General features: G+C 28.2%; 1 protein-coding gene across 1 annotated transcript; it reads right to left on the reverse strand.

Annotated features, from left to right (window-relative positions):
* Window positions 1-4085: 4085 nt before the first annotated feature.
* Window positions 4086-5390, reverse strand: LOC136081530 (uncharacterized). Its single transcript, XM_065798855.1, has 3 exons — window positions 5306-5390; window positions 5045-5217; window positions 4086-4724 (listed from the first exon to the last, which is right to left on the reverse strand). Exons 1-3 carry the CDS (start codon window positions 5388-5390, stop codon window positions 4086-4088), a joined length of 897 nt encoding a protein of 298 aa, XP_065654927.1.
* Window positions 5391-11947: the final 6557 nt, after the last annotated feature.

Genomic DNA, 11947 nt, shown 5'->3' on the forward strand with positions numbered 1-11947 from the left:
TGATTTCCTATGAAATTCAACTCGAAGGAACAAGTTTATCATCTGAAACAAATGGAATTTTAGGTAAAATATTTAAACATGCTTGTAAAAATTGTACCCTACGAGAGAGAAGAACTTTAGACCAGCAACTAAAATTTGAAATTTCTGCGTACACTGAAGAAAAAACGTTGGAACGTTCAGATTTTCCTATTCTTTACTGGAGAACAAAGATAACATTTACCCTTTATTATATAAAGTTGCACTTGATCTTCTTGCTGTATAAGCTACAAACTGTTCATTAGAAAGAGTAAAACTGGGAGGAGGAGTAAACACTTTTTATAGCCTTTTTATGCAAAACGCGTAACGGTATATTTGGGCTAAAGGAAACAAAAAGAGCTCATTCAAATAACATTCTAGTTGCATAATTATATATAGTGAAAAATATACAGATAAAAAAACTAAAATTCAGATTTGCTTAAAAATAGTAATTCGATTCAAGATTTGATTTGATTCTCAAATCAAGTGCTGCTTCGAATCAAAACTAAAAATGCTGATTCGCAGGGCCCTAATAGATATATATATATATATATATATATATATATATATATATATATATATATATATATATATATATATGTATAACATGTGGTTCCAAAAAATCTGGACAAACTTCCCGCCATTTTTTCTCCGCGTAAATTTGTCAACTTTGATTGGCTCGCACGCCATTTTGTAGACAATTAAATTCTCTACAAAAATCATTAATTTTATACTGAGCAACAAATTTGAAATGATGAAAAAAGTTACTTCAAAACAAGATGACGTAAGAAAGTGAGTGTACGAGTTTATTGAAATTAACCCAGAACTTTCCAAAAACGCAATTGTAAAACATTTTATGATGCAAAGTATTTCAAGATCTACGCTCAACAATATTCTAAAACGAAAAGACAACAACATATTACCCGTAATATGTTGTTGTCTTTTCGCGGTAGGAAAGCAGTTAAGATGACAAAAAAGAAGATCAAACAATTGGAAAAAAAAATCGACCATCAACATGGAATCAGTCAACGTTCTCTTGCTAAAAAATTCAATGTCAATCAATCATACATATGCAAAACGATAAAGCAGAAGACAATCATTCATTATCATAAAAAAATTAAGGCTCCAAAAAGAACTCCTGAACAACAATCTCTTGTTCGTTCAAGGTGCTCTAAATTGGTTGAAATTTTTCGAAAAAAACAGGTGATCATTGACGATGAATCATATTTTGGATTAAACAATTGTAATATTTCAGGAAACAGTGGATTTTATTTATCAGATGTTTCTACGACACCAAATGATGTTAAATTAAAAAGAAAATCAAAATTTGAACAAAAATTATTGTTTTGGGTTGCAATTTCTCCAAAGGGATTGTCAAAGCATTATCTTGCACCTTCCGGTCAAGCTGTCAATGAAAATGTGTACATAGACAAGTGTTTGAGATCATGCTTGTTCCCATTTATAGAGACTGTTCATAAAGATGATGAAATAGTTTTTTGGCCTGATCTTGCATCATCTCACTACTCAAAAAAAGTTCAAGAATTTTTGAGGTCCAAAAATGTCGAATAAGTGCCCAGAAGTCAAAATATTTCAAGCGTACCAGAATTGCGACCTAATAAAGATTTTTGGAATGAAATCAAGAGAGCAGTATATGCTAATTGTTGGGAAGCTAAAAATTTGATCCAACTGAGAAATCGTATCAACTACTGCTTCAAACATGTCGACATTGAGCGCGTACATCGACTTGGTAAGGAGAGTTTTACAAGAGTTGATACAGTTCGCAGACAAGGAATGGAAAATTTGTAATTTTTTGTGATATTACCCTATGAACATTGCTCTTTTTGAAACATCGTTCAAAACTTAAAAAATAAGTCATCTTTTTAAAAATATTTTAGAATTTAATTTGTTCAGATTTTTTAGAATCACATATATATATATATATATATATATATATATATATATATATATATATATATATATATATATACATATATATTGCCCAGAGGTGGGGTTGAACCAGGGATTCTTTGTTTTTGAAGCAAGTGCGCTATCACTGCGCCACGGCAGCTATATATATATATATATATATATATATATATATATATATATATATATATATATATATATATATATATATATATATATATATATATATATATATATATATATATACATACATATATATATATATATATATATATATATATATATATATATATATATATATATATATATATATATATATATATATATATATATATACATATATACAGAGCCGTCCTTAAGGGGGACAACCGGAGCAAACTGCCCCAAGCGCTACGGCCTAAGGGGCGGCGCAATAAAACATTTTTAGCAATCTTTATAACTTCATAAAAATATCTTTACTAATTAAAGACTTGGGCGCCCAACATTTTCAGCCATTGACATTAATGAATATTTCAGGTTGCGTTTGTACAAAGAGTCCTTAGGTACCGCGAAAGTGTTAATTTTTTACTTTTTAATCTTTTTTAAAAATGTTGCTTTTTAAAAATTTCTTTAAATGTATTATATATTTATTTACTTTTTTAGTCCATTTAAAAATGTTATTTTTATAAAGTTTTTTTTATATATTTTTTAACGATTTTTTTCATTTACACTAAACTAAAGTTTGTTTTGCGAAACTTATGTGCGAAACGATTTATTTTATTTACGCTAAAGTAATCTTTTTTTTTTCGCGTTGTTTGTTTAATTACTTTTTTAAATAATTTCGAATATTAACTCAAGTTTGTTTTGCGCGAACAAATAAATAAACCTGACAAAAAAGTATGCTCATAAAAACGTTGCGATAAAAAGGGTTGCAAACTATAATTAGTAGTGACCTTAAAGATGAGTTAAAAACTTTCACGGAGGATTTCTGTTTCCAGAAAAATAAAGTTTTACGCTGTTAATTTGAATTTGAATATTACTTAATTAAATTTAAAAAAAAAATTGTTTGCTGAGGCATGCATCCAAAGTTTAATTTATTTTTTGCATGTTTCATTTTATCTTTAAAAATTTTTTACTTTGTATTTAATTTTTTTAATAAAAGAGTTATAAATTCTTCAATAATTCTTAAACTAACGAAATTCTAATGCTCAAAGGAAAAAATTTGCCAAGCAATCTGAAGCACCTTATGAAATTGTTTTAAAGAAAAATTGCCAAAGCAAACACATTCTTTTCTTTCTCCAACTCCTTAAAAGCACCTGGTGGGACCTCCGCTTGGTGTCAATCTGACCGAGAAGAAGAAAATGTGAGTAACCCTCTGTTATGTAGTTCAACTTATTCAGCTAGTTTTGCCACATATTCATCAACTTTATCCTTGGACATCTGTAGCCAAAAATCTCACGAAGCATAAAAAAAAAACAAAGAACCTAAATGTAACCTAAAGTCTATAATAGTTGAAACAGAAGATAGAATCACAATTGTAATAGCTGTTTCGCATAGAACTGACACTTGCAGATACTTATCTAATGACTTGTTCACTAGGCCAAAACAGCTGGCTGTAAAAGAAAATACTGAAGACCTTTCCTGAAGAGCAATAAAGTATATCCTAAAACCAAAAAATGCCATTCATTCTCTAATGAATTTTGATACAGGGTAACAATAAATGGTGAATAAGTGAAGTAGAGATTGCTTATTTACTCTCCAGAAACTGAATCAGCTAATTTTCTACCTTTTCATCTGTTTGATCCAAATCCATAATCATATTCGGGAAAAAAAGGTTTCAACAAAAATTAAAAAAATTCACAGAGCAAGTCTAAATGCATGAGACATCTCTATCTCATTTTAGTTGTCCTGAGAAATGGATCAAGGCAACAAACAGGATAAAAAATGAAATAGCTGTCATTAGTAGTATAAAAAGGGCGTTCCGGCACATTTTTTTTTTCAACCATATCCTTAACCATAAACTTATATCATATTTCCACTATAAACATATCTATATTCTCATAAGACATTTCAATCATTTCAACTATTGTCTATAATTTCTGAGCCAAAATAATATATTAATATATTATGGTTACAAACTCAGAGCTATTTTTTGTAATTTTAAATCAATTTTTCAGACTTATCAATTCTTTATTATCAACCCATGAGTTAAACGACTCGGGATACCCATACCACTTTACTAATGATTTATTTTTGAGTTTACGAATAACTTTTTCAATCCTAAATATGTTTTGATCATATTTTTGCATTTCTTGTTCATAAAAAGTACCTTGAATTTCTTCACTATTATCGTCGGTTATTTTATACGTTGGTGGATCTGTGAACTGAACTTGTGACACTGTAAAAACTTCTTCAGTCCATCTCGGTGTGTATCCTTTTTCAGACGTTCCTTTCTTTTTAGTTATCCTAACTCTATCACTAATTGAAAACTTTGGTTTTACCGACTCTGATCGTACATTTCTATTTAGATTTAACCAAACAATATTATCATTCTTTTTATCGCTAGCTTCAACTAGTGTCATTTTAATTGAGGAATGCTTTGTGTTGTTGTATTTATTTACTATTTCATCTAAAACGTCAATATATTTCCTAGTAGAATTAGCTGAAAAGTACTTAAACATTTTATCTTTCATTGTTCTATTCCAACATTCAACTACACAACTTTTTTCTTCATTTTCAGTTGAATATAACTCAACCCCAAGCGTTTTAACACGCTTATTATAAAATTCTAAGCCTTTATCTACCTACATTTTTTGACACTTTCTTTCTTTAAAGATTTTATTTAAAGCATTAGCAACATCAACTCCAGTTTTACTTTTCAATAAAACAATCCATCCATACTTTAAAAAAACATCTATCACCATTAATAAGTATTTTATACCATCATTGAATTTTGAAAAAGATTTTATGTCAACTAAATCAGCAGCTCATACTTCACCGTATCCATTTACAATAACTTTTCTTTTTCTGAAATGTTTTACAACTGGTCTATGAAGTTCGTTTGCAAGTTTGTTGGTCCATATCAGACCTAAAAGAATTACTTCTTTATTCTCGTCTTTTTTACTGATCGTTTGTAGTTTTTTTGAGTAGTTTCAACACCCATTTCATATGGGTCTGAAAGACCTAATCCAAACTTTGCTTTAGATGATATAATAGGTTTTATAACACCTCTTTCAATTCTTTCACGTATTGTTGGATTTTTTATAGCATCCATTTCTTCGATCATAATTTTATCAGCTAAATTTTTTTTTTGCGGTATCATCAAAGTATTTATAAGCAAGATCGTGATTGTAAGCTGCATTATCAACTCTATCTATAGATTTACTCCATTCTTTATATGTGTCAGTAGAAGTTAATCGTTCATCTAAATTAGTACCAGGACCTGCAAAGTTCATTCCAGGTAAATGCATTTTGAAAACTTTGACCATGGAAGTTTTATTTTACTTGTTGCTGAATTAATCGAACTCACTAAATCTGCTCCTGTTTTTGATGATACAAATTGAGTTTTTGTTTTTCCGCAAATAGCGCAAGTTCCACGTTGCATATTTCTATTGTTTTTACTCACAACATTTTGCAAGTTTAGTGTATTTGTTTTGTTTCTACATTTAATGCAGTACATTTTTATACATGGAAAAAAATGATATATAGTTTTATATAAAAATGAAAATCTTAAATATATAAAAATGGATATTATAGATTTGTCAAGGAATGCGAATAACAATAAAAGAAATAATAATAAGTTGTTTCCTAAGAGTATAAGAGGCATTATTGCTGGAAAGTCCGGTTGTGGAAAAACGACTTTATTATTGAAGTTACTTTTGAGACCTGGTTGGTTAGACTTTAATAATTTACAAGTTTTTGGAAAATCTCTTTTTCAACCAGAATACAAAATATTAAAACAATCTTTTGAAAAAAAATTGCCAAAAGAAATTATTCTTAAACTATTTAAGTTACAAGACCAAATAGAAAAATTAAATGCAAACCCTGAGCTTATTATTGTAGATATTTCAAAAAATTTAAATGAGAAAGCAAATATGGAGTGCAAGTTTTTTGAAACAGCTGAAGATGTACCATATCCTCAAGATCTTGATATTCATAAGAATAATTTGATGATATTTGATGATTTACAATTAACAAAGCAAAATAAGTGTGAAAAATATTATATAAGAGGAAAACATAGTAATGTAGATTGTTTCTATCTTGCACAAAATTATTTATGTTACCTAGGCAAACTATACTAGAAAATACACATTTTATTTGCTTATTTCCACAAGATTTAAAGAATTTAAATCACATTTATAATGATCATGTTTCAAGTGATATGACAAAAGATTAGTTTAAAAATTTTTGTAAGAAAGCTTGGTCAGAGCCTCATGGATTTGTTATTATAGATCTATCTTCTAAAAAAGATTATAGAAAATATAGAAGTGGATTAAATTGTTTTTATATACCAACTTGTTAGTTTTAAAATTTTTTTTTAAAAAAATTAAAAAATTTTTTTATAATTTTTTTTCTTGTATATAGAAAACAAAAATGCCATATGTATCAGTGAGCGGAAATAGCAGTATAATAAAAACTAATTATAACCCTATTATTACACTTAGAGAAGACAGAGAATATGAAATGGCTCTAGTTAGTTTAGAGACATTACAGTTTTTCTAATATTAATTCTTCAAACAACAATTTTAGATATAGCGCAAATAATGGATCAACTTGGAAAGATAAAACATTCGAGATGGATGTTATAAAATTAATTATCTAAATAAATATATCCAATTGATTATGACAGGAAACGATGATGCAAGTTCAGGAGTTGCAAATATTACAATTGAAGTAAATAATAATACATTAGGATTAGCTTTAACTATTGCAGCTGGTTATAAAGTTGATTTTACAACTTCAAATTCATCAACTAATATAGTAAACATATTAAATGTTAATAGTATACGAGTAACAAGTGATATAATAGGATCCTCGTATGTAGATAGAAGAACTGATAACATTATATATTCATTTTTCCCAAGTGTAGGTCCTGGATATAAAATTGTTCAAGAGCCGTATAACTTAAAATATTTACCAGTAATACTAAAAGAAACATCAAGAATAGAAAATAAATTGCCCGATCAAGATGGAAATCTTTTGGATTTACGAGGAGAAAAATTAACTATTACATTTCATATAAGAGAAGTAAATAATTTTTTGTAACTTTTTTAAAATTATTATATATATATAAAATGAGTAAATATACTAATATTAAAATAAATGTTTCGCAAGGACAATTAGAAAAACTTAAAAAAGCAATTGAAGATGGTTATGGAGCTAGTCTTAAGTTATCACATTCAGATCTTATTGGTGAACATGTATTATCTGTGACAAATACACATCTGAATAGAATTAAAAGAGCATACGAAAAAGGTACGGGTGTAATAATTAATTTAAGTAAAACACAAATAGCTCACAATTCTCAAATAGAGGGCGGATTTATTGGTGCACTATTACCTTTTCTGGGTACAGCTGGAAAATTTTTATTATCAAGCGTTGCTCAAGCACTTGCAACAGATTTGTTAACAGGAGTAGGTTCAGCAGCTGGATCAGCTATGGTTGATAAAATTGCTGGAAGGGGTATTGTGTACTTAATAAAGAATGGAAAAGGAGTTAAAATGACAGCTGCAGGAAATGGTTTATATTTGAGACCATGGACTAAAGGAGATTCTGTAGGTGATGAATTGTACTTACGTAGTGGAAATGGATATACATCAACAAGATCAGGTTTATTATTAGGACCAAATTCATCATTTTCTAATATTCCATTTGTGAATATACTTCTATGATTTCTTGAAATTTTTTTTATATTGCATATAAAAAAAAAATGTCAAGAAGTAATCCGCCAATGCATAAATTTATAAAAAAAAAAACCAGATAAACTAGATGAACCAGATGAACCTCTAAAAACTTCTTCACAAAGATTTGGAGCACCCTTCAGTATTAATAACTGAGAAAGAATATGAAATATTTGCACAACACGACATTACAATAAAATCTCTTTGACATCAATATATTTTTTCAAAGTTTGGTATTGTAGTTAATGAAGGTGTTGCGTGAGTTTTATTAAAAGAAGAACTTAAATTAAAAATGTTAAGTTTACAAAACTCTGTAGTATCAGAAACTGTTGATGATGTTTTAAATAAATGTTGGTAATAATTCTGATTCTGATCTATTGATTAAAAAAGGAGATAATTTATGTTTTGTGAATTTATAGTAAATATTTTTTTAAAAATAACTTTAAAAAAAAATTATTTTTACTTATTAAAATGGAGTTTAATTTCAAAAAGCTGTGTAATAATATTTATTCGGATATACCGAATGCACAGAGTGCAAATGATAATAAAACTTTCAATAAAATATATCCAAATCTTCCAAGTGCACCTGATGAAGAAAATAAGATTATTAGTGAACATATTTATCGTCTAAACACAATTAGTAAGATTTAAAAAGAAATAGAGAGTGAAAAGAGAAAAGAGAAATATGTTAAGTAAAAAGTATCATAGAGCTGTAAAAATAACTTCAGCAATTGATAATTCATTACTAGCAAGCACTATGGTACTTGGAACTATTGGAATTGGTTTTTAGCAACAATAATTGCCGCACCAGTAGCTATCGCATGAGAAGGTGCAGCATTAGGAGCAGGTGTTTTATCATTAATAGGTGGGCAGTTTAATAAAAAATTAAATTTAAAAACAGAAAAGCATGAAAAGATTAAAGTACTTGCTGATTCAAAACTAAATACAATAAGTGACTATATTTCTAAAGCTTTAGTAGATGGAAGTATAGATAACAATGAATTTAAACTAATACTTAGTGGACTTGAAAAATTTAAAGCCATGCTTGAGCAAATTAGAACAAATTCAAAAGAGTTAAATAATGAACAAACTAAAGAATCAATAGTTAAACAAGGAAGAGATGAAACAAATAATATACTCAAAAACAGATTTAGTAAAAACGTAATCGTCAAAACATAAAATAGTGTATTAAAATAAAACATAAAACATAAAACATAATCGTTTTATGTTGTGTTTTTTTATCTTTATTTATAAAAAAGCAAAATTTCATTTCTAAAAATTGACGATCCTGAAAAAAGAGACACAATTGTTAAAGATTACTTAGAGACTTAAAAAAGAATACGGCAGAATAATTTATATGAAAAGATGGGTGAAACTAATTTACCGTCAGACTTAAAAAAATTGTACAAGCCATTAATTGATAGTCAAGATGGAATAAAAGAAAACATAAATAAGTTGCAAGATCAAGCTGATAAATTCGCACTCACTTTTTCAATTTCTTATCCTATAGCAAATAGAGAGATAATCATAACTGATACTAAAGAACTATTACCTTATCATGAAGAAAATAAAGGTATGAGGCTAGGAAAAATTGCAACAGATTATCTTAGGATGTTTGCTAATAGTAAAAAATCTACAGATACTACATTTGGAATACATATTAATGATAATGATATAACTATTGATGATGAAACATATTATGGTACTCCTGGTCTTTGGGAGTTGATAGTAAAGTTTAATTCTGAAAAGAATTTATATACTGAAGATGATCTTAAAAAATATCGAGATATATTAATACAAACAGATGCAATTACTTCTGATGCAAACCCATACAAACCAAAGTCGTAGTGGAAAATAAAGAGAAATAATAGCTCCTATTTGGAGAGATATAAATTAGAAGCGTAAATCAAAAGGAAATGGAATTGGAAGAAAAACAAGAATGAAAACTGTAATTCTTCCAAGCGACCCTGATGAATTAATTGAAATGCATGATTTGCGTATAGCTGCATTTGAAGCAGGTAACACTGGAGCAAGAAATGAAGCTGTTGCAATTTGTGATACATTATTAGATAACGGTATAATAGATCGTGAAGAGTATAAAGCAATACAAAATATTTTATACTATATATTAGTGCATATAAAAAAATATATAGTACATAAAAATGCTAATTGTTCATAATAAGAGATATATAAAGAAACACGCTATTGGAGGAAGTGGTATATTCAAAAGTATAAGAATTTATTTAAACGAATAAAAGCGTCAAATGTAACAAGAGTATCATCAGATATGTGGAAGAAGATGGCTGCTACTGATTTAGGAAAAACTGCAATAACTGCTGCTAAATCAGCAGAAAAAAAACAATTAACATCAGCGATAGAAGCTGCTAGAAATGCTGCAGTTGAAAAAAGAAAACAAATAATTGATGAAGCATCTTCAAAAATAGTTTCACAACCTGCTATTAGTGAAAAAATTAAAGAAATACTTTCAAATTTGATTAGATCATGATCTGATTAATAATGAATATAAAAAAAATAATGTAGATGAGGTAACAACAAATATAAATAAATTAATGATGGGTTCTGCAATAAGATCAGAAAAAAAAGTGTCAAATGAAAATGCTATAAGAATAGAAGATCTAGTTAAAAAAGGACGCGGCCTTCGACTGGCGTAGATTTAATTTGTTAAATCAATGAGCTACGCGTATACTTGCTAAATTTTTTATATAGTTTTTTAAGAATTGTCAATCAAAAAAAAAATTTTTTATATCGTATATAAAAAAACAAAATGACGACTTCTGAAATATTAAATTTTACAGAAATGCCAATTGTAGATAATGGAATTGAAAAACTTAAATTCCATGAATATGAACCAGTGAATGGTATAAATCTAAATGCTGGAGAAATAAGAATCAACATTGAGCAACAAGATTTATTCACATTTCCATCTTAGGCTTTTCTGTTATTTGAAGGACAACTTGTTAAAGCTGATGGAACAGTTTATGCTAATGCAGATGCAGTGACGCTTACAATAATGGTCTTATGCATTTATTCAGACAAATAACATACGAAATGTCAAACCAAAATATAGAAACTGTTTATTATCCAGGTCAAGCAACTACAATGTTAGGAATGCTTAAATACCCGAATGACTTTCAAGTAGCGCAAGGATTAAATCAACTGTGGTATAAAGATAGTGCAACAACAGCAGTACTTGCTGATAACCCAGGGTTTGCAATAATTCAATTATACATAATTCAGAAATCAACGACAAAAGGAACATTTTCATTTTGTGTACCTTTAAGACACATTTTTGGATTCTGTGATGATTACGACAAAGTTATTTATGGGCTTAAACATACAATAACTCTTGAAAGACAAAGTGATAATGGCGCAATTTTTAAGCTTGCTGCTGCAGCTGATGGAAAAGTTAATCTTAATAAAATGTCATTGTTTATGCCACATGTGATCCCATCAGATGCAGAAAGGTTTTAACTTTACAAGCAAATCGAATCAAAAGTGACACTTCCAGTAAGTTTTCAAGCGCGTCAGTGTGATACTATAGCTGTTCCACAAGCTACTACATTTTCTAGGAGGTTGAGCGTAAAGTCATCTCTTGAAAATCCAAGATACATTATTGTTGAATTTCAAACAAGTAAGATTGGGGACCAAAATGCTAATCCTTCAATATTTGATCATTGAGACATGAAAAATATGTACATTATACTTAATCAAGACAGATATCCTGCTGTTGATTATAATTTGTCATTCCCAAATCAGCAATTTTCAAGAGCTTATTGAGAAGCAGCTGTATTTAATGAAAAATTTTATAAAATGAATGAATTGATCACACACAGTAATATAGCTCCTTCTGACTATAAGGATTTATACCCAATATTTGTTTTTGATGTTAGCAACAATCAGAAAGATTAAAATCATCAACAATAGATGCACAAATTAAAGCAACATTTAATACAGTTGTTCCAGCAAGTACTCAGACATATGCTGTTGTAATATCTGATAGAATGATAGAATTTCAATCAGACGGGAATAAAATGAATGTTGTGTATTAAATTTTTGTAGATTAAATTTTTTTGAAAATTGATTTAAATTTTTTTTCTTTATATAAT

Source organism: Hydra vulgaris, chromosome 06 (assembly GCF_038396675.1).
Source record: "Hydra vulgaris chromosome 06, alternate assembly HydraT2T_AEP".
Lineage (NCBI taxonomy): Eukaryota > Metazoa > Cnidaria > Hydrozoa > Anthoathecata > Hydridae > Hydra > Hydra vulgaris.

Coding starts and splice junctions, on each gene's coding strand:
- LOC136081530 (XM_065798855.1), bottom strand. CDS start 5,390: ATGCATTTACCTGGAATGAACTTTGCAGGTCCTGGTACTAATTTAGAT. Junction 5,218..5,305: donor TGACACATATAAAGAATGGA/GTAAATCTATAG, acceptor AAAAAAATTTAG/CTGATAAAATTATGATCGAA. Junction 4,725..5,044: donor AAAAAAACTACAAACGATCA/GTAAAAAAGACG, acceptor CAAAAAATGTAG/GTAGATAAAGGCTTAGAATT.